At 41.8% G+C, this 23,956-nt stretch overlaps 1 protein-coding gene and 1 long non-coding RNA gene across 6 annotated transcripts; one reads left to right on the forward strand and one right to left on the reverse strand.

Annotated features, from left to right (window-relative positions):
• Positions 1-240: 240 nt before the first annotated feature.
• Positions 241-12,801, forward strand: acp1 (acid phosphatase 1). 4 transcript variants are annotated; one of them, XM_046298639.1, is made up of 6 exons: positions 241-528; positions 1,611-1,684; positions 2,890-3,003; positions 6,020-6,081; positions 8,057-8,162; positions 8,456-9,185. In XM_046298639.1, the coding sequence occupies exons 1-6, from the start codon at positions 486-488 to the stop codon at positions 8,636-8,638; spliced, it is 582 nt and encodes a 193-aa protein (XP_046154595.1). In that variant the 5' UTR covers positions 241-485; the 3' UTR covers positions 8,639-9,185. The 4 variants fall into 4 exon arrangements, with proteins under 4 accessions (XP_046154595.1, XP_046154596.1, XP_046154598.1 ...); XM_046298640.1 differs by lacking the exon at positions 2,890-3,003 and adding an exon at positions 2,708-2,821 and having other exon boundaries at positions 8,456-8,653; XM_046298642.1 differs by lacking the exon at positions 8,456-9,185 and adding an exon at positions 12,489-12,801 and having other exon boundaries at positions 248-528.
• Positions 12,802-15,812: 3,011 nt separating this feature from the next.
• LOC123995718 lies at positions 15,813-19,962 on the reverse strand. Of its 2 annotated transcripts, none has more exons than XR_006831880.1 (6): positions 19,761-19,962; positions 18,217-18,558; positions 17,867-17,920; positions 17,553-17,633; positions 17,324-17,398; positions 15,813-16,754 (listed from the first exon to the last, which is right to left on the reverse strand). It is a non-coding gene; the product is annotated as an uncharacterized LOC123995718 (long non-coding RNA). The 2 variants fall into 2 exon arrangements; XR_006831879.1 differs by having other exon boundaries at positions 19,068-19,959.
• Positions 19,963-23,956: the final 3,994 nt, after the last annotated feature.

The raw sequence follows: 23,956 nt of genomic DNA on the forward strand, positions 1-23,956 counted from the left end.
TGTTTGTTAACAAGACATTTGTGGAGTGGTTGAAAAACATGTTTTAATGACTCCAACCTAAGTGTATATGTAAGCTTCAGATTTCAACTGTATGTACAGTAGGGTTAGATGGCGGTACAATGCATTTTTCCCATTCTCCTTTTCCCGTTTTTGTGAACAAATGTGAAATTCACACTCCAACCTGTAAACGCCAGCAATATGCAACAAAGCGTCTTGTCTGCCTGAAAACTAGAAGAAGAAGAAGAAGAAGAAGGACGTGCTAGTGACGTGAACAAGGCTAGATGGGATACATTCTATGTCAAAAGTTGATTTGAACCCTAACTATTTTTCTGACCTTAACCCAATTATCTCAAACTAATACGTAAACTGCTACGTAAACCTGCCGCGTAGATTCCCCTAACCTGCTCCGAAATATCAATTCTGACATAAACTGTATCCCTTCTAGACAAAAGCGAGTGATACTGACATAATACCCTAAAAGCAAAATGGCAGCCAGCAGTGGAAAATCTGTTCTGTTCGTGTGTCTGGGTAAGAAACGACCAAGAAAAAGCCCACAGTCTCTGTGATTTCATGCACATAATGAGTCAATGGTGTGTCAAGGTGATAATACATTCAAAAAATTGCTATTCACTTGGAACTGACTGCCGTTTGTACATTAATGGCAAGTGATGCTAACGGGTGCTATGCTAGCGCCAGTAGTTACTGACTAACTAGCTAGCTAAACCACTGAAAACGTTGGTACAATAACTATTGCAACCGCTATTGTAGTTAGTTAGCTAGCTAGCTAACTAAATTGCACATATCAATTTCTGTATCCAACTTGCAATACTAAAACCTTACATTCACTGCCATGATTTAGTTTGGAATCTGTCCATTAGTTCACGCAGTTCATTCACGTCTTCATCTGAAAAACTAGTGACTACTCATCAAACTTGCCTAATATCCCTTACTAATATATCACCAGATTCTCTTTATCTGAAATGCAAAGGCAATGAAAAGGTTGCTCAATGATTCTATCACGGCCTAAGACCTTTGGACAGTAGAGTCCAATGTAAAATTATATACGAAGATCATGTGCCATAGCCAGGCAGGCTAAGGTGATTTTGTGGTTAACAGCCAGCTATCAAAAGTTTCTCATGTTTCCAATATGTTATATTGAACTGTTAATTGGAAATTTCATTTCAACGACGATCCATTGTTCAGATTCCATAATGTAAAACGTGACCACATTGTCATGTAATACCTCCAATCAAACACTGTAGTTGACTCACTTGGGTCTCAACAATTTAAATGATTATTTTTCATTCAGAAATATAGGCTAGATATTCACCAAGACTCCAGGGGATATTGTGAGATAATCAGTTTTTGCTGATGCAAGTGTAGCAGATGGGTATCTCCACTAGCGCTGCCAAATAGCTAACTTTTCTGTGACTCGACTGGGTAAGACGCTTCAGGAGGGTGGTCATATGTGTTTGCGAGGCAGAGGTCCTAGGTTCGAGCCTTAGTATGAGCTGAGTTATGAGGAAGTGGTACTGGTGAAGCAAGCAGCGTGACCTAATTTAGCCAAGCACTGTTGTAGTCAGCTTATTATGTGTCATTTTTTTGAACAGGGAACATTTGCAGGTCCCCCATTGCCGAAGCCGTCTTCAGGAAAATGGCGACAGATGCTGGTGTTGTTGACAAGGTAAAGACTTAAATGTATATGTGTGGGTAGATCTTCACAGGAACATATTGACAGCTCTGTTACATAGAAGTAATGGGTAGAAGTAATGCATATATTATATAACTTGTTTTGTGTAGACTTTGCTCCACATATGTTGTACGTTTGTTGAGCTACTGTACTCTTTTGATTGATACACTTTTGTTCCCCTACTGCATCATATTCCAAACTGTTAAAAAAATATATATTTAAAAAAACTTTATTTAATTAGGCGATTCAGTTAAGAACAAATTCTTATTTACAATGACAGCCTACCAAAAGGCCTCCTGTGGGGACGGGGGCTGGGATTCAAAATAAAAATGAATTAAATACAAATATAGGGCAAAACACACATCACAACAATAGAGACAACACTACATAAATAGAGACCTAAGACGACAACACAGCATTGCAGCAACACAACATGGCAGCAACACAAAACAGGGTACAGACATTATTGGACACAGACAACAGCACAAAGGGCAAGAAGGTAGAGCCAATACATCACGCGAAGCAGCCACAACTCTCAGTTAGAGTATCCATGATTGAGTCTTTGACTGAAGAGATGGAGATGAAACTGTCCAGTTTGAGTGTTTTTTGCAGCTTGTTCCAGTCGCTAGCTGCAGTGAACTGAAAAGAGGAGCGACCCAGGGATGTATGTGCTTTGGAGACCTTTAACAGAATGTGACTGGCATAACGGGTGTTGTATGTGCAGGATGAGGGCTGCATTAGATATCTCCGATAGGGGGGAGTGAGGCCTAAGAGGGTTTTGCAAATCAGCATCAACCAGTGGGTCTTGCGACGGGTATGCGGAGATGACCAGCTCTGCAGTCTTCTGCTTCTAGAGATGGAGATGCATTTTTAACAGTATAGGCTAAGGAAACAAACAAATTAGACTGAACTCTATCAACCTATTATTAGATTGCTCTAATGTGCTGCATGTGCTGAGTCATTGTGTGCATATGAATACATTTTGCTTTGTTGTTGCTGTTCTCCTGCTCTGCATAGTGGAGGATAGACAGTGCTGCCACCTCCACCTATGAGATAGGCAACCCTCCAGACCACCGTGGTCAAGCCTGCATGAAGAAACACGGGGTGCCCATGAGGCATGTAGCCAGGCAGGTACGACCAACCCTTTATCCTTCCTGTTAGCATTAGCTAGCTAGCTCTTGTGTTCTCTGTTGTTGCAGTGGGTCATAGACAGTGGTGCCACGACTGACTGGAACACAGGCAGCTCCCCGGACACCCGTGGTCTGGCCTGCCTGAGGACACATGGCATTGAAACAAAACACAGGGCCCGACAGGTATATGATACATCAGTCACCCTGGGGTCCTTGCTGGGTCACTTTGGAGACTGTATAAAAATGTGTGTGGCTCTATTAGCCTAAATCCCATGAATAAAACACTCGAGCACAATGACTTTCCTTGCAGTACTAACTTTTATTGCCAATGCTTAGTATTGCATCCTGATAGATGCTGCTAAATCAAACCAAGATGTTATGAAGTCTGGTATCTAGGCTCTCCAAATCTACTCAGTCTATTGAAAGAGACAAGCTTGGGGTTAATTCCATTTCAATTCCAGTCAATTTAGGAAGTACACTGAAATTTCAATTCTTGTCAACCCTTTTCATTTTGGAAAATGTGTAATTTGGTTTACTTTTTTAATTGACTGGAATTTAAATGGATTTCACCCAAACCATATTTGCCAACTATGTTAGTGGGCCTCATGTTTTGCTGGTCTTTTTCTCTCCAAAGTTTTTCCAGCTCTCCCTGTCTCTCCTGCCAGCTCTCTGGTGCCCTCCCTGACCCAATGCTGGGAAGGGGAGCTGCCGTCATGTTGGTTTGTCTCTCATAACGGACAGAGGCCAACCCCATTCTAATCTCCAGAAATAAGGGATGGGAGCTCAACGCTGCCCTGGCTCTGAGCCACCCATGTCTCCACGCAATGAACTTTGACAAGCTCTGAGTTTCTCTCGCTCTCTGTCCCCCCCCCCCCCGTTCCCTGCTAATTTCAGTGAACTTTAACTCACTGTTTCTTGCCTCTAATGTAATGTCTCGGCTTGCCTCAGAAAATACTGTTTAGAGACAGAGGGTGCTCTGTTTAATCAAAAACGGGAGTTTGTTTGTTTTATTGAGAGACGACCGCAAGGGGATAGAATGGGGACTATTAGTTTTTTGTTTTTTTGAGTTAATGAATCCATAAGTGCATCATCACAGAGAAAGATTAAGTTATTTGAGTCTTAACACTGGAAATCCCAGATAATTGATTTGATTGGAGGGGCCCCTGCAAGGGGTTGGAAGCGATATGATTTTTTGCCCTGAATGCAAATTGTCAGAATCAATAATAATAATTGTTTTGAGTCTGTGTGTCATCCCAATTCCCATCACCACATTTTACTTACTGTAGCTTTAGACTGAGCTCTTGTAAGCAGACAATTCCCTGCTCCACTCACTGCACACCAAGAGTCATACAATAACTCAACAACTCCACACGGTTTCTGAACTTTTATCTGTCTGCCCTCAGACCGGGTCATCGTTCTCCCTTATTTCTCCTTATATCTCTCCCCTCCTACTCGTTCCTCATATAACAGCCTCCCTGACTGTCAGTCAAAAATTCCAGAAATCCAACCAGGCTCTATCGCTGCATCGTGGAGGGGGTTCACATGAGGATTTTGACCAGAGATTATTGCAAAGAGAGAAGACAAATATTGTGTGTGTGTGTTTGTGCTGTAAAGTCCAAGCGGGGAACTACAGAGTTGAAATAGCAGTGGATGGAATTTGACATTTTGCCAACTTAACTTTGATTTTGCAAGGGTTTTTGGATACTACATACACAACACCTAGTTATTATATACTATTATTATACAAATCTGGAATGGCCAAGTTTTGGCGAGCTTTCATGTAAATTGCTCTTTCTCTCTGTCTTTACTCCCTCTACTTCTTTCTCTTCACTCTTTTAACCTCTCCATTCCCAAGTCCCACCCTAGAAACCCTTTCAAACCATAAGTGAGGCATGGCCTCACTCTCTCCTGAGTCATGGCAGCTGAGTAAGTGTTGCAAGATTCACATACAGTGCATTCAGAAAGTATTCAGATCCCTTGATTCCCCCCCCCCCCCACATTTTGTTACGTTCAGCCTTATTCTAAAATTGATTAAATTTGTTTTTTCTTCTCATCAATCCACACACACTACCCCATAATGACAACGCAAAAACAGGTTTTCAGACATTTGTGAAAATGCATTACAATTATAAAAACAGATATTTAATTTCCATAAGTATTCAGACCCTTTACTCGGTACTTTGTTGAAGCACCTTTGGCAGCGATTACAGCCTCGAATCGTCTTGGTTATGACGCTACAAGCTTGGCACACTTGTATTTGTGGAGTTTCTCACATTCTTCTCTGCAGATCCTCTCAAGCTTTGTCAGGTTGGATGGGGTCTCTCCAGAATGTTAGATCGGGTTAAAGTCCGGGCTTTGGCTGGGCCACTCAAGGACATTCAGAAACTTGTCCCGAAGCCACTCCTGCATTGTCTTGGCTGTGTGCTTAGGGTCATTGTTCTGTTGGAAGGCAACCCTTCACCTTCGGTTCTGAGCGCTCTGGAGCAGGTTTTCATCAAGGATCTCTCTGTACTTTGCTCCGTTCATCTTTCCCTCAACCCTGACTAGTCTCACAATCCCTGCCGCTGAAAAACATCCCCGCAGCATGATGCTGCCACCACCATGCTTCACCTTAGGGATGGTACCAAAACAGGAAGCACCTGAGGTTAATTTCAAGTCTCATAACAAAGGGTCTGAATACTTATGTAAATAAGGTATTTCTGTTTTATATTTTTTATACATTTACAAAAAATGTAAAACTGGTTTACACTTTATCATTATGGGGTATTTAGTGTAGATTGAAAATTATTAATTTAATCAATTTGAGAATAAGGCTGTAACGTAACGCAATGTGGAAAAAGTCAAAGGGTCTGAATACTTTCCAATGCACTGTACTTGGAAGATGTACTGCTTTGATCCCTTTCATAACCCTGAACATGGAGGTACCCAGACACCACTCCTCTCCATCTCTCTCTCGCTCCCCCTCTTTTTCTCCTTCCTCTTCTCTCTCGGAGTTCTCTGGAACCTCTCAATTTGACTCAACAAGAACCAGGGAGAGGTCTTTACCACTGTAATGGAACACATATACCAGGCAGAAGTCATATAGGGCCTAGTGCCTGACAGTTAAACTTTATAGAGAAATCACAACAGCCAGTCTTTTGTTGTCAACACACACCAGTACCAATGTTAACATTTTGTCTTCTGTGTTTTTTTATTCTAGGTGACAAAGGAGGATTTTATGTCATTTGACTACATTCTGTGCATGGATGAGAGCAATTTGAGGTATATGCATCTTAACCCTATATTCGTGTGTGTGTGCATGTGTGTCCGTCCATGCGTATATATATATATATGTGTGTGTGTGTGCTCGGTTTGCTTCCTTTGTTCAAGAGGAGGGTGAACACAATTTGCAACATCTGCATGGACACTCTTGACTCACAGAACGGTGTTCTGTGCCATGACATCATGACAAGTCTATTCTATTCTGGGCTGCCATTCAAAATTATTGGAGTAAAAAGAAACATGTTTAAGTAACTAACATCCTGGGGTGTACTTGTTCTATGACCCTATGGCACTTACCCAAACATGATTACCGGGGTCACAAACTAAGTCAGAGAAGAGCTTATGCGGAGTGTAGAAATGGCCCGGGATATTGAGATAGACAGAACAGACCGAGCAATAAAAGTACAATAGGAACGAGGTAATTGTCAGATCCAAATTTTATATCAGGAACTCGGGATGGCTGTCGTCCATTCAAAATGTCATTGTATGTTAAAGTTAGGCTTTCCCTGCAACGGGTCAGGTAAGGGGATGCCTTGGCGATTGTGGAGAAGTATATTGTGTACACACACACAGATGCACACGTGACATACAGGCAGACATGTACACCTCAAGGTCTATGTAACGTGTAGGGGTAAAGTCTGTCTAACAAGTGAGTGTCCCTAAGCTGTTTGCATGTGAAGCCTGGGCAGGGGGAGGGATATTTCTTGCTACTTTGAACGTTCAGGGATCATTTAGAGATCACATGCCTAAGGCGGTGTGGTCTGTAAGCAGCTTACTGAGGTCTTTGGATGCCTCGTCTTTTCTGTTTGGGGGCGACTTTTCCCTTCCTCCATTCTGTTTCTCTCTCCAAGTATTTGGTTGGCTAGTGAGAGAAAGAGATTAACCTTAACTCCCCGCCAATTATTACCAATGACCTAATTAATCATCACCAGTTAGGTTTTACATGTGTTATTATTGTGTTGGATTATAGTGCTTTTACATTTCAATTTAGTCAGTGGGAACCAGGAGCCCTTTCATCTCCCCTGCATTCTACATTTACAATGCAGTGCTATAGAAGTAACCTTAACACCCCCCCCCCCCCCCAATGAAAGCATCAGGGGGCCGTTGCTCTACCACAGGGTTAGGCACGGGAGGTGGCAGTGGGGCGGTTCTTCCCTGTTTTGAGTCCCATTCCCAGTATTGGAAGCCTCACAGCTTGGTCCCATACCCTCACTGTGGGGGAGTCAGTCCCCTCTCGGCCCAAGCAGTATGGCTGGCCATTTCATTTGAGCCATTACACTACTTACAATGGGAAGGACCTGGCAACCGCTTTGTTTTAGTGCCTGGGTTAGTAATATTTTTTTTTATATCCATCCGCTACATTTCTAAACCCCTGTGGTCTGGTTTCAAGCCAGGCTTGGTGCATGGATCCTTCCTAGCTGCTTTTATTACAGTCTGAGTGTATTGTTGTATTTATAAGCCCAATTACCCAAGCATCAAAATAAAAGAAACCAGTAAAGTCAATAAAAGACTCATTTCCACAGTTGGATTGTGAGGACGTGTTTGAAGAAGTTGTGTAGCCTTTAAGTAACTGTTCTAGTAACTGTCAAAACGATTTAGTCACAAATAAATTCTCATATATTGATATTTGGTTTCAGAGTTTGACTTGTTTTGTACTGATAGCATATACCACAGTAAGCCATTTCGAAAACTTGGAATAGAATAGATGTGTTGTCTGTGATAGGCTCTTGCGTGTAACAGAAACACCAAACCAACAAAATGGGTGTCTAAGACTTATTAAACCTTTTTTATTTGGTTCAATTTGTTATGGACAGATGGCCATTTATACCACAATAAAATTTGTTCTATGAAATGGGTGGTTACATTTGTAAAAGTCTGTCAGATATATGGTCCAAAATAGCACTGGTGGTATTTGATTTTAGTATTGTCACAGGAACGCATCCTAACCGTCTCTGACTTTTCTCTCTCGTTACAGTGACCTGAAAAAGAAGGCAAACTCTGTGAAAAACAGCAAAGCCAAGATTGAGCTGCTGGGCTCGTACGACCCAGAGAAACAACTGATCATCAAAGACCCATACTACGTACGTCTACTGCACTGACAGCGTTTTCCCACCAGTACTAAGGAGCCTATCACAACTGGGTTACTAGGTTTAGACAAAAAAACGATTCTACTGCTCGCGTTGTGAACAAAAAAGAAACATGACTGCATATGGCTTAACCCACCAACATTATTCTAAAGTTACTGTAGGCTACATGAATCCATACACTTACAGCGAGATATGGTAACACATTCAGTAGAACAATGTCCTGTTCTCTACAGGGTAAGTTTCCATGTTAACTCCCATAATTCAGAGTCCTTGTGTCTTCACACCAGCACTATCTATGCCTAAGCCTCACTCTGGACTCCCGAGTGGCGTGGCGCTCTAAGGCACTGCAACTCAGTACAAGAGGCGTCACAGTCCCTGGTTCAAATCCGGCCTTGATTGGGAGTCCCATAGAGCGGTGCACAATTGGCCCATCGTCGTCCAGGTTTGGCCGCCGTAGGCCGTCATTGTAAATAATAATTTGTTTTTAACTAACTTGCCTAGTGTAAAAAAAATATTTTTAAGTAATCCCCAGTTAAAACCACTGTATGGAACAATTGGTTTCTGATGGGAAAACAGTAGCAAGATATTGTCTTCCCCTCATGTCCTGAGATACGATATTATTGCGATACGATATTATCACGATACTTTGGTGCCGATACGATATTATTGTGATTCTCACAATTCTATATGTATTGTGATTCGATCATTTGATTTTATTGCAATTTGATGTTCCAAACATTATTGCTCACATATGTCTGCTGCAGCGGGACAAGAGAGCCATGAGAAAGATTTGATCAGTTATGGAAATAAAACTGTTAAAAACAAATTGTCTCCCTACTTAAAAATATGGAGAACAAGCTATGAAGGAAAAATACTGGAGTTTTGGTGCAGTTACAGCCAACTAGCGCAAAAATAGTATTACGATATATCGTCAAAAATAATATCCTGATATGTACAGTACCAGTCAAAAGTTTGGACGCCTACTCATTCAAGGGGTTTTCTTTATTTTTACTATTTTCTACATTGTAGAATAATGGTGAAGACATCAAAACTATGAAATAACACACATGGAAACAGCATTCAGCAGCGATACGCCATCCCATCTGGTTTGCGCTTAGTGGGACTATCATTTGTTTTTCAACAGAACAATGAGACAAGAAAAACCCTGGAATGAATAGGTATGTCCAAACTTTTGACTGGTACAGTAACTATCGATTTTTGTTCCCCATCACTAATGTCCTGTGTCCTCAAGTCTCTCTGCAGCCCCTCCTTTACCATCTCACAACATGTTTAATGGCTTTGTTAACTTTTCCCAGCTTTAAATGCTTCCTATGCATTCGTAAGTCCTGCCAAATGGCATCGGAAGTGAAGGCCAGTTGGTTTGTGCAGAGTAGATAGAATTTTACATGGATGTGATGAGTGAGATAGGGAGGGGGGGGGGGGGACTGATACTGGGGGAGGAGACTGGCAGTTTGATAGTTGAAGTCCAGTTGTTGGTCTACTACGGTCTCTGCTGTTGGTCTACTACGGTCTCTGCTGTTGGTCTACTACGGTCTCTGCTGTTGGTCTACTACGGTCTCTGCTGTTGGTCTACTACGGTCTCTGCTGTTGGTCTACTACGGTCTCTGCAGTTGGTCTACTACGGTCTCTGCAGTTGGTCTACTACGGTCTCTGCAGTTGGTCTACTACGGTCTCTGCAGTTGGTCTACTACGGTCTCTGCAGTTGGTCTACTACGGTCTCTGCTGTTGGTCTACTACGGTCTCTGCAGTTGGTCTACTACGGTCTCTGCAGTTGGTTTACTACGGTCTCTGCTGTTGGTCTACTACGGTCTCTGCAGTTGGTCTACTACGGTCTCTGCAGTTGGTCTACTACGGTCTCTGCAGTTGGTCTACTACGGTCTCTGCTGTTGGTCTACTACGGTCTCTGCTGATGGTGTACTACGGTCTCTGCTGATGGTCTACTACGGTCTCTGCTGATGGTCTACTACGGTCTCTGCTGTTGGTCTACTACGGTCTCTGCTGTTGGTCTACTACGGTCTCTGCTGTTGGTCTACTACGGTCTCTGCTGTTGGTCTACTACGGTCTCTGCTGTTGGTCTACTACGGTCTCTGCTGTTTGTTGCGAAGGAAGATAATTAGAAAAAAGGAGGGAAATGTTTCAGGAATGTGAAAATGCAGGCAAACTGCATGTTTGGTTTGATGAGGAATGCTACATAAATCATATCCCCTGTCCTATATTCTTGTTAAAATAATAAATGAATGAATTTGTTGTGTGGTCTTGACTAGGGACATGCATGTTACGGGTAGACCTCTGATCGCATAATGTCATGTGTGGGTAATTGAGATGTTTCAGGAAATACCCTTTTGATAGAATAATGATGGTAAAGTATTAATGTTGCGATGGTTGTGGTTGACCAAAATTAAGTGTCTGTGTGCACTCTGGATCAATCATGTGTGTCTCTCTTCTTGGCTGTCTATCCCTGTGTGTTAAAATCCCAGTGCTGTCAAAAATGTGATTTTCCTATGTTTTATATATGTTTCCACACTGAGGTTGTAAAAATATTGTGAAAATGACAATATCCTTTTAGTGTAAGAGCTGTTTGGAAAAAAAAGAAAACGCCTGGAATTTCAGCCTGTTTTGGTGGGATGGAGTCTTGGCTTCACCAGGCAGTAAATGAGTTAATAGACCAATAAGAGTTCTAAACCTCTCTGCCAATAACAGCTAGTTTTCAGTTTTCCCCTCCCCACTCAGACCACTACAACAGTCCTAGAAAAATTCTTGCTTGAGAAATGACTCTTTGCTAAGAAGCTATTCTTGTTTCGTTTTGATCATTTCAATTAGAAACAGTCACAGTAAGGTATCTAATTGTTACCCAGAAATGATTTGCTATTGAGATAAAAATGTCTGCATTGGACCTTTAACACCAGCTGTGAGTGTGTGGTAGCCAGAGGGAGCTTAGCCTTAAACATGGTTTCAGAGGCGAGTAAATAAATATTTTGGCGTGTTGACAGCACTGGGCTGTGGTCCGTCATCCGTCGCCACAGCGCATGGCAGAGAAGCACAGTAAAGGACTAGAGCCAGACGGCTGTTTTTTAAATAAATTGAGACATAAATTCAGTCCAACCTTAGAGCCGATGACAAGCTCTGAGGAGGACGTAGCTGAATGGGTTTCCAAAGACTTCGTTTGGAGCCTTTTTGTTTGGATCAGAGACTGGGTTTGGGGGTTGGAGGGGGTGGAGGAACTGGGTGGGTGTTAAGAGTCTTCAGGTGTGGTTGGCTGTTCTCCTGCCAGCGAAGGAGTATATTAAAAGGCTAACTGTCAAATGTGTCCAAGTACATTTAGCACAGGGACTCATTTCTGAACCTTTCTGCTTTTGATTTGAGTTCCAGTATGGTATAAAACGAGCAGTCCGTTATAAAAAACAATACAATTTTCCAGACGTTTTTTTACCTTTTACAATGGCCTGAACAAGTAAAAAACACTTTAAAATGTATTACAAAACGGCATGTGCACTCTACTCCTAGACCATTTCTGAGGAAAGAAAATATCTTTCATTTTTGGGTGAACTTTTTAAAGTTAGTGTTACGTGCCGTTGTCGGCCATCTTCCCTGGTTGTTACAGATATGATTTTTTATGAATATGAGATCATCGCTTTAGGAGTCCCCAACCGGACTCTACAATGGACTGTCTGTGTTTCACCAATGCATGTGGACAGATATTACATCTATTGTTGTTGTTTTTATTGCATCTCTCTCTGTTTGGTATATTTTTCTGGAAAGAGTCTCTTCTTGATGTTTTAACATTAACTTTCACACAGTGTAAATTTGAGTTTTAAATTAGTTTGCCACAACAACAGGAGAGCGAAATGCTGAACATTTCAAAGGACAAAACATGCTCTTTTGGCACTTTGGATTGGTGTTACAGGTCTCTGAAAGGTGTAACGTTATTTATGGTGGGCCTGGAAAGTTGGCTTGGGCTGTTTTCTTCTCTATTATTGGCTAATGTAATCACGAGCCAATTAGCCAGAACTGTGTGGGTTTGGGGGGGGGGCGTCACTGAAGAAACCCCCCCATCCAATGTCAGCTCTATATTCTACTGGGTTGGGAAATGATTGAGCTAGTAACTAGAGGCTTTCTGATCCAGATTTGGAGAAAGATGAACTGTTTCATTGCTCAAGGATAAGGCTCTTTCCTGCTGTTTTATTTTGATGGCACTATTTAAATGCCTTATAAAAACAATTCTGGTGAACACATCAACTTTTATTTTATAGCTTTTTTGGGGCAAAATGAATTGATTTCCCTTTTTTTCCTGTTTTATAGGGGCATGAGGAAGACTTTGAAAATGTGTACGAACAATGTGTGAGATGCTGCAAAGTGTTTTTGGAAAACAACTCGTAACCAGACCCAAGATCTGACCGGTGAACATTCACCCAAACACTAGATGGATAGTAAAGAAACGATCCTCCGTTATCATCCATAGTTGTGCAGTTCCAATACACATCTGCCAGGTCACACTAACAGTAGTTCCCATCAATATGGTGTAGCAATCAGTTGATTGTCACAATCTACAATATGTCTATAAAACGAACCGTTTACTGTACTGTGTCCTAAATAAAATGCTTTTTTTGAGGAATTTGCAGATTGTCTGGTCCATTCAAATAAACAATACATACTCAACAGAACTAACAATGCACTATTCTATCTTTATCTTATTTCTCTCTCTTTTACATTTTGTAAATTGTTAGTCTAATCTAGTCTAACATAGCCATCAACGTTTATAGAGATCAATATGGATGCATTATGGCATGACCAGACATTTTAGGGTTCAGAGGGGAAGGGTTAAAGGTTGAGACCAGGGTCAAAGTTAATGCTTGCCCAAATGATAATCTTGTTGGGTATTTGACACGGGTTTAGTTAGTTACTTTCATGTCACAATGTTTTTTTTTTAAATTGAGTCATTCTTCCATTTGTACTCCCATGACATCCTAATTCGAACATCAGGGCTTTGATAAAACAAAACCTATAAAATCACTTTTAATGAGTGTAATTGCTTTAGCTCAGCTATTGGTATTTTAGAGAAATGAGAGGACAAAAATAGTCTGCAGTGATTTTGTTCTCATAACTAGCTAATGATGCTACTTAGCCCTTTATTTTACCACTGGCACCTCTACCATTCTGTCTGATTTGGACCCTCACATACTCCTTATGTCAAAGATGATTCAAATCCCAAACCATGGCAGCCCAAGGTAGTGCAGAATGCTGCCTGTGAAAATAACCCTGAATTGTACGTTTTCAGGTGTATTTCACTGTGGATTTAGTTCCTAGGCTGTGATTGGCAGAAATTGGGAGTGGTAATACATAATAAACCAGATGAAGTAGATGAAGGCATTGATATATCGTGCTAGAGTGGAACGACCAAAGGAATGTCCCTCCACACACTGTTCCCTGCTAGTGGTCCAGTCTATCCTCTTAGGACTGTGCTCAATCCAAACCAGCAAGCAGAAGTTTGCCGTACTAGGGTAAAGCCAAAGCATGGTGAATTATTTATTCAGCATTGCACAAGAGAGTATTTGAATGAATCTAAAGTTGAGCGTCTGATTTTGATTGAGTAGGACTCTTACTGTAGTATCAGGCTGAAAAAAAAGTTACTTAGAGTTGATCACTTTGCCTGCTAGCTTGTACAAACATATGTTGGCACGGGGGAATGAGATCCACAATGCATAAATCCTGCAGTACAACAAATGGTTGATTGTTTGGTGACTTTGTCATTTGAACTTAAACAAATAGACATTTTCAGACAAATATTTACTCTCTCTTAGGTAACGAGAACTTCCATTGACAGAATACATTTTCCCAGACGGCAAGTTCACTCAATGCTCATTAAGCAAAAACTACTTGGCTTTATAGGGATACTTTGGGATTTTGACAATGAGGCCCTTTAATTCCCCAGAGTCAGAGGAACTTGCATGCTAATGCTAGTTAGCATTGGCTTGTGAAACTACATCTAACTTCCTTCATACTGGACACGGAGACATAAAAAATAGTATCCACAACGTTATCTGACTGGGGAAGTATATAAAGGGCCTCATTGCCAAAATCCCAAAGTATCCCTTTAATGCTCATTGTCCATTACTATTACAGTACATAATGTGAATTTTAGATAACTGACTTTGCAAAGTGTTTTATTTGTATTTTAATCTACAGTGAACAAAAATATAAATGCAACATGCAAACATTTCAAAGATTTTAATATGATCAGAAAAAACATTCAGTATTAGGTGTGACCACCGTTTGCCTCATGCAGCGTGACACATCTCCTTCACATAGAGTTGATCAGGCTGTTAACTGTGGCCTGTGGATTATTTCCCCCACTCCTCTTCAATAGCTGTGCGAAGTTGCTAAATATTGGCGGGAACTGGAACACGTACATGTCGAACCACAGTATCCCAACATGCTCAATTGGTGACATGTCTGGTGAGTATGCAGGCCATGGAAGAACTGGGCCATTTTCAGCTTCCAGGAATTGTGTACAGATCCTTGCAACATGGGGCTGTTTCATTATCATGCTGAAACATGAGGTGATGGTGGCGGATGAATGGCACGAGGCTCAGGATCTCGTCACCGGTATCTCTGTGCATTCAAATTGCCATAGATAAAATGCAATTGCATTCATTGTCCGTAGCTTATGCCTGCCCACACCATAACCCTACCGACCTCATGGGGCACTCTGTTCACAACTTTGACATCAGCAAACCGCTCGCCCACATGGCGCCAAACACTGTGTTTGCCATCTGCCCTGTACAGTTCAAACTGGGATTCATCCGTGAAGAGCACACTTCTCCAGCGTGCCAGTGGCCATCGAAGGTGAGTATTTGCCCTCTGAAGTCAGTTATGACACCAAATTGCAGTCAGGTCAAGGACAACGAGCACGCAGATGAGCTTCATGGAGACTGTTTGACAGTTTGTGCAGAAATCCTTTGTTTGTGCAAACCCACAGTTTCTTCAGCTGTCCGGGTGGCTGGTCTCAGACGATCCCGCAGGTGAAGGAGTGGGATGGAGAGGTCTTGGGCTGGCGTGGTTACAGGTGGTCTGCAGTTTTGAGGCCGGTTGGACATGCTGCCAATTTCTGAAAAATGATCTTGGAGGTGGCTTATGGTTGAGAAATTAACAATCAATTCTCTGGCAACAGCTCTGGTGGACATTCCTGCAGTCAGCATGCAAATTCCCTAAAGACCTGAGGCACCTGTTGCAATGTGTTGTGTGACAAAACCACATTTTTTAATTGTATTGTCCCCAGCACAAGGTGTACCTGTGTAATGTTCATGCTGTTTAATTAGCTTCTTGATATGCCGCACCTGTCAGGTGGATGGATTATCTTGGCAAAGGAGAAAATGCACACTAACAGGGATGTAAACAAATCTGTGCACAACAATTTCTGTGATCTTTTATTTCAGCTCATGGGACCAACACATAATTAACATGTTGCATTTATATTTGAGTTCAGTGTATTAATCTAGACCTGTAAGGAAGCCAGAGACCTGTGCAACCTACTGGATTCCTATAGATTCCAATTGAATCAAATTGCCTGTTATAGTCAGTGATGAACAACACCACGTACTTTAAGAAACAACAGAGTGAGGCCGCTCATGTTTGTACCAATCTTATAATTTATTTAAATATATTTCATGTTTTTGATATATATTTTTTAACACCAAGTTAATATACGTCAAACATTTTCATTTATGGTTGTTATGTGGATTCCTTTTATGCTTTTTACAATATGTACATATTGCACTCAGGTTAGAATGTTTATACATACTGTATGTATACAGAGGAAAACATATGACAACTTGAATATATAAATATACTATGTACCACACTCAGACTCACAGGAGGGTTTCTTCTTACACACAACTTCTGACTGCAACCAGTGCCTAATATATAGCGTCTCTTGTTTTAATACATGTCTTACAAAGACAAAAGGCAAGGAAATTGTCACGCAGTTAATAATTTAATCATACGTTTCAGTGTGGTCACAGGTAGGTGAGAGAATGTCCGAGATAGCCTTATATCCACTAATAGGTAGTGCTGCTGACAAAGATATGACGCCGAACCACAACAGAAATACAACCTAAAAAGGCATGTTGCAACCCAACCAAAGGATTTGATTGATTCCAATTGTTGTTGTTGGTTGTTTTTTTTAGGGGAGGGGGGGGGGGGTTAAAAACAAACAAAAGCAATCCCTTTTCTCTTTTGGTAAAAACCAAGAAAGAAAGAAGAAAGTAGAGTTTGTCCAGCCAGCAGGACAATAATAACCCCGAAATCTGTGGTTGCTGCCATGTTTTCCCCCTTCACCTTCTGTATCTTCTGTATAGACTCTTGTCAAGACCCGCAGTGACCACAGACTGTCGGGTCCAGGCAGGCCTGTGGGTGGTAATCCATGCCTTTGTAAAATAGTGAACTCTGGTGACGGACACTGCGTAATGGTGGACGTGACTGGTTCCACTTTGTTTGGTTTCCCTGTTGTTGTCTAAGGCACTTTTTTTCAGGGCTCTGTCTTCTGGACAGCTCTGGTTTGGCTTCAACCTGCGAGAGAGAGAGGAAGTGAAATTTAGTGCTCTCTCGTACTTGGCAGCACCCAGAAATTCTTTCCTCTCCAAAAGTACCATGAAAAATGGAGAAAGAAACATGATTTGTTACAGATCTGTATTTCATGCTGTGCTCCAAAAACTGTGTGGACAGCGTGCATGGCACTGATTAGATCTACCTATAAGGCTGAGAAAGACATTTTAACATTAGTTAACTTCTTCCTTTCAACTTAATGCTATGACTCTACGCAGTAAATTGAAACCATGTGAGGTGCAGTTCACCTTTACCAGGTGTTTTAGGTTACATTTCACTTTTGCAACAAGTATTTTTTATGTGGGAAAAGTTTAAGTATCAAGTTTAACAATGCATATTATTATACATGTAACAGGTGTATTTGATTAACACTTTCTGTTTGACCTATGTAAAGCCCATTAGACTGTTATTAGTTTCACTGAATAGACAAGGACCTCCATAAACAAACATACACAATACTTAGGGCCCTGTGCTCTACCAGACCATGTGACCTGACTAGGAAAAACTTGTACAAAAATTATATGCACACTTACTTGATTTCTGCTACCCTTCTGTACATCGTGGGCTCCCTGCTAAGCGTGTGAGAAGCCGTGCGCATCTTTTGAAGTCTTAAAAGGAAAGAAAAGAAATAGAGGGATGAATGAGTGCCTGGGAGACAGTACTATGCCTCCCCTTATACATAACATGTGATGTGCCTATAAACACTGCTTTAAATCCAGGGAAAATGTATTCTTTGTCATATGAAGAGGTTGAGGAACTTACATGCAGGTATTGTGCAGTCTCTGGTGTTGTGATATAGTCTGTATACGTGCTTCCTGCATTTGGGATTGAAATACAGAGGACCTGAGGGACAGAGAAAGCCTTTGAATTAAAGCTGAGCAGTCCAACTACTATCACCTTTCTCTCCCTTTCTTGTCCTTTACATCCTGACCCACCGCACTCAAATCTCTCTCTCTCTCTCTCTCTCTCTCTCTCTCTCTCTCTCTCTCTCTCTCTCTCTCTCTCTCTCTCTCTCTCTCTCTCTCTCTCTCTCTCTCTCTCACACACACACAAACATCATATGATGTATATCTCACCTGTTAAGTGTTTTAAAAACTTTTCTTTCTTTCTGAGATCTCTAGGAAATATTTCTGAAAGAAAAACAAGAAGGCAGGGGGTGAGAACAGGAGATCAAAGTGCGTTTCTAACTGTAAGTCGCTCTGGGTTAAGAGCATCTGCTAAATGACTCAAATGTCAAATGTAAATCACTTTCTTAAGATTCAGCAACTTCAAAATTCCCCAGGCATAACATATTTGAATGATGTGCACCCAGTACCCTCATAGCGCGTTACATTCCGCAGTGGTCTTTTTACTCCACCACTTAAGACTGTTATACAACATATTTTGGAGTTCATGGTAACGCCCAGCTGTCAATGTGCGAACTCACCAATAATTTGATCGCCACTATCTGTTTTGAGGTTTCGCAAATCCCTTTTTGTCTCAACTGGGGTTTCTCTCCTAGAAGTCGACTGTGATGCTGCGTTCGTGCCGTTCTCACCGCGGCTCTCCTCCACGTGCCTCACTATGTCTGCAATCCGCCTGAGTAGGCTCTTGTCGTTCCTCGCGACCGTGGGAGCCGTGGCTGGCGCGCTCTCCTCACAGTGGCTGGTAGTACTGCAGATCAGCAATATGAGTCCCATAACTACAGGCTTGCACAGTCCGCTCATTGCTACCGCGGGCTGAGGAAAGGGATCTCCCTCTCTGACGCTGCGGTGAGTTTAACGAGACCCTGCAAGAGTTAAGACTGGGGGTCATAAATGAAGCCCTCTGACGCACAGAACCATTACATTGTGTTCTTATCTTCAGCATTTCTCCAACATAAATGATTACATTATATAACCCCACATCTACCATGCCTATATATCCTGTCCTCTTAGACAGAGTATTTCAATGTTAGTCTACACCTGTTATTGAAGAAGCATGTAAAATACAATTGTATTATACTATAAATGACCTATTCACACCCATTCATGCAAGCAGGAGATTAACAGGCGACGAACCAACTTTTATTGATCAAATCGATCGATATTTGTTTATTCAAACAAAATAGACGGTCAACTTTGTAGGTTAGTTCCAAACAAGTTCACTTTTTCTTACAATTCCTTAAAGCAATTCCAATAGTTCTGCTTATGTTGGACAGTAATGTTTCCTTTATGAAATAAAGTGCTATAGTTAATCAGAATGCTGTCCACTTGAGAAAGTGTCAGAGGGAAGTCCGATGGAAAACTGTGAAATTACCTGCTTTGTCTCCGTTCCTAATATCCTCCAGTAAATCCGTCGATGTTTTAATGTCAACGCTATTGAACCGCGCCGGATAACTCAGTCTTCGGCACTGTTCTGCCCCATACCATTCCACGATTTAAAACACGACCACAGAGGAAAGGAGAGAATCATCCGTTTTTATAAGAAGTGTATTTGGGCTGCAAGTGCGGTCATCTTCTGATCCTTCCTTGACCGACTTGATGGGAGAGAATGGAAAAGTAATTAAAAGGTCTGCTCCATATAGCCTAGAGGCTAACTTCTGTGTGCGCCTTGATGAAGTCTCAGGTTGTTTGCCAGGGTGCCACTCACTTTTTATTCTCGCTCTCATACGCAAGGAGCTGTCCCTCGAGGATCACCATGTCTTCAATTAGAATGGCGTTATGAACACTCGTAAATAGGAAATATCACTCAAATTTCCCGATCATCCGCTCTGCCTTGTCAATTTCTTTGCACTCTCCCTTTTTCGTCACTCCACTTATAGCCTATTTGCAATACGCGCTTACCAGGAAGCTTTTTTTAATTGTTTCCTTGAACTGAAATTCCAAATGACTGATGTGAACGTTTGCAGATAACCGCATCTCGTCTTGAATATACTCATAATAACCTCCAATAACCTCGTCACTTTACAAATCAATAGCAAATAAACTGAAAGACAAAACAATTACCCACCATGACACAAGCTTTCGTAATTATCATATTATTTGCGTAATTCCAACATCGATTCATGAATAGGTGCCAACGGACTGAGAGGAACAAGTGAACTGAAGTCTTCGCCCGGGTTAAGATTCGTTTTGTTTACTTTCGTTGGTACAACTCCATCTAAGCAAAGCCTCATTGTGTAATTGACTTGGTTTCACTGACCAACCTCCCCTGAACGCTCATAATTGGTTTCAATCTGTTGGATGGAATTTGAGATCTGTTAGATGATGACCAATAGCCTACTTATCAACTTGTTGCAAAACCTTCCCCTGTTTGAAACTTTCCCCATGTGTCTCTTTATTTGTGTTTGTGGGGTCTTCATGACAGCCGGTCACACATGTTGCCAAGACTCCTTCGTTAATCAGATGTTCAAATGATAGCAGGCCCATATAACGATAATTGACACGATATCTGGTGTCTTTCGATAAAGGCAACGCCCAGGTTAAATGTTACTGCCGTGCATAAGGACGGTGTGGTGCTGAAAGGACAGCGCTCACCTGCAGTGCGCACCTTCGAAAGTAGCTACTGCTACTCCAGTAGGGAGTGGGGACTGGTGTGTAATCATACAATTGGCTAGAGGGTTGTGTATAATAATATATTGTTATTATTATATTTCACTTAATTTATCACTTTCAATCTTTCTGCCTATTATCAACAATGTAAATCAATCAAACATGTCTGAGTGTCCATTCCGTTCGTCTTCATCCCTATAGCTTACTCACTGGCATGACATCAACACTGTACCTTTAACACACCGGCATTATCTCTTGGGGCATACAGATACACGCTATCGATCTACTAGGGAGGGAAGGAGAGTTCTGAAAGAGAGAGCGTGTGTGTCAGAGATATAGAGAGTGCATCTGTGGAGGTAACATTAATATATAACGTTAATCGGTTCTAAACTAAAACTAAAATCTACTGCTGTGAACGCTGTGTCAAGTCTGTGACTAGCGAGTGAGGTCTATAATAAACGAAGGCGGGCGTTGAAACAGAAACGCTGAATGCTCTCATGCGATCCTGAAACACCTTGCATACTGGGCGTATCTACCACCACCAACAACCACAGCGAGTCAACTCAATCAATCGAAGAAGAGTGCGTTTAGCCTTTCTCTGTGTGAGCCCTCGTGCCTTTCCCTATAACAAAATGTCGTATTCATATCCCCTCCACAAATATGCCTTACACGCGCTGATAACACCACATCTCATGTCACATTCCGCTGGAACTTTTGGCCAGGCGACAGACCCACCACATATCACAATGTGACAACTACCTGTCCTGATGAAGAGTGAGTGATAAGGAGTAAAAACGACACATACAGCCAGCCACATGCCATGTCTCAGTCACAAGGCCTTTGTCAATGCATAAAGAGATGGAATATAGAGGTCAATTTAGGCAGTTGGTGTCTCAATCTGCTATGATTTTAATGAATAAAAGTAGCCTATCATGGAGTGTTTGCCTGTAGTGAAATACCCTATTTAACCCTGTTAAGGTTAAACTCTTAAACATTCTTCTGACTCGTAGGAATTAGCAGGGGCACAACTTTGGTTTTAGAAGTGGGGGGCATGAGGATTAGTCATTGTTCACCTTACTTGCCCACAAATGTTCCCTTTCTCAATTTATCTGTTTTTTATACTCATACCACAGTGATGAATGATTTTTATATCTTCTTTTAGAGTGATGACCTACATGTCCAGAACATGCTGAATGTATAAATCACTATGATTAACCTCCGTTCTCACAATATGTGACCTCTGCTGGTCACCTGATTTTCTGTCTGGTGGGTTTTGTGGGAGGTCTCTAATTTCTTCTCCTTTTCCCCCTCTCTCTTTTCTGTGCTGTGTGTGTTCTTCCTGGGTGATGATATAATACATTTGATATGATACATTATACATCTGTCATGCACCGTTCTCCTCAGGGTGTCCCGTCAGTTGGTTTTTACTTCCTCAAGGTGATATTTGAGATGATTCTCTGTTCTTTGTCAGAATAATGAATGCGATGTCCTCTGCACTTGGCGCCACAGCAAAGGAACCCATGTTGTCGTAATCAGGAATGTTGGAATATCTTCAGTTGTGCGGGTTGGTAACACTTTTTAGATTTTGGCTTTTGTAATCCACTAACTGTTACGTTAGGGCCCAACTCAAAAACCGGTAACTGGATTTCCAGGCTGATTTGAAAACGTGTGAATGTGTAACCGGTGTGAAATGGCTAGCAAGTTAGCGGGGTGCGCTCTAATAGCGTTTTAAATCGTGACGTCACTCGCTCTGAGACCTTGAAGTAGTTGTAACTCTTGCTCTGCAAAGGCTGCGGCTTTTGTGGAGCGATGGGTAACGATGCTTCGAGGGTGGTTGTTGTCGATGTGTGCAGAGGGTCTCTGGTTCAGGGCAGAAGCGAAACTGTTACAAAAGCAAAACAGTAATTCAGAAATTAATCTAGATAACAAATTACACATTCATCCTCTTAGTAATTCAGTGCAAAAAAAGAACCCCCCCCCGTTTTTATTGAATAGGGCTCTTAAGCTCTGATAAATTGCAGGAAGGAGAATGGCATCCACCCTAAAACATATGTGTGCTTTTGGGATGTCTTCCTCCCCCTTTCCACACGTACGCCTGTTATCTTAAATATTAGCCCCATTTCCTATCCTAAATTACAAACTGCTGTACACACTATTGTAAACCATTACAAGACCTTCTCTGCATGTGTTTCTGGTCAGTCTTAATCCTGTTCAGATATAATACAGACTCCTGTTGCTGTGTCTTTCCCTCCCTCCCTCCCTCCCTCCCTCCCTCCCTCCCTCCCTCCCTCCCTCCCTCCCTCCCTCCCTCCCTCCCTCCCTCCCTCCCTCCCTCCCTCCCTCCCTCCCTCCCTCCCTCCCTCCCTCACAGTCACACTGTCTCCCTTCCTCACCCTCTACACAGCTCTTTCTCGCGCTCTCTCTCTCGTTACATCTTATCTATTCATACATTTTCCACTCCTTGTTCACACTAGTAATCCTCTCTTAAAATCATCCATAACCCCCAGATGTTGGTTTCTTACTGTGATAACCGTTCCCACTCCTCCTTCTGGATCCCATCATCTCTCCTTAATTCCTGCTTTGGTCCTCCACTTAGGTGAAAATGTTTTTTGGGCCAGCTCTCTCTCTCTCTCTCTCTCTCTCTCTCTCTCTCTCTCTCTCTCTCTCTCTCTCTCTCTCTCTCTCTCTCTCTCTCTCTCTCTCTCTCTCTCTCTCTCTCTCTCTCTCTCTCTCTCTCTCTCTCTCTCTCTCTCTCTCTCTCTCTCTCTCTCTCTCTCTCTCTCTCTCTCTCTCTCTCTCTCTCTCTCTCTCTCTCTCTCTCTCTCTCTCTCTTCCATTTCAATTTAATGGGCTTTATTGGCATGGGAATTATATGTTTACATTGCCAAAGCAGGTGAAATAGATAATAAACAAAAGTGTAATAAACAATAAAAATTACACTACAAAAGTTCCAAAAGAACAAAGGCATTTCAAATGTCATATTATGTCTATACACAGTGTTGTATTGATGTGAAAACCCTCTTCCGGAGGGTTTGTCTTTGGCACTGTCATCTCAGGCTATTTAGGAGTTTGATTTGTGTGTGTGTGGTGTGCTTACACGCACACCGTTTACTCTTACGCTTTCCTCTGATGTACATTTTCTCTGATGTACATTTTCTTCACATCTTAAGCAGTTGAATCACATTTTTATTTATTTTACCTTTATTTTACTAGGCAAGTCAGTTAAGAACAAATTCTCATTTTCAATGACGGCCTAGAAACAGTGGGTTAACTGCCTGTTCAGGGACAGAACGACAAATTTGTACCTTGTCAGTTCTGAGATTTGAACTTGCAACCTTGCAACACTCTAACCACTAGGCTACCCTGCCGCCCCGGGAGGGTAGTGGGGGTGGGGGGGATTAGATTCGTAGATAATAAATTGTATTTGTCGCATGTGCCGTATACAATGGGCTGGCTTACGAGCCCTTTCCAGTGATGCAGCGTTTAAAAATTACAATAAAAAATTAAAAAAATAGTAGCACAAGAGGAATAAAATACACAAGAATTAAGCTATATACAGGAAGTACCAGTACCAGATCAATGTGGAGCTATATACAGGAAGTACCAGTACCAGATCAATATGGAGTTATATACAGGATGTACCAGTACCAGATC

The sequence above is a fragment of the Oncorhynchus gorbuscha genome, linkage group LG14 (assembly GCF_021184085.1).
Source record: "Oncorhynchus gorbuscha isolate QuinsamMale2020 ecotype Even-year linkage group LG14, OgorEven_v1.0, whole genome shotgun sequence".
Taxonomy (NCBI): domain Eukaryota; kingdom Metazoa; phylum Chordata; class Actinopteri; order Salmoniformes; family Salmonidae; genus Oncorhynchus; species Oncorhynchus gorbuscha.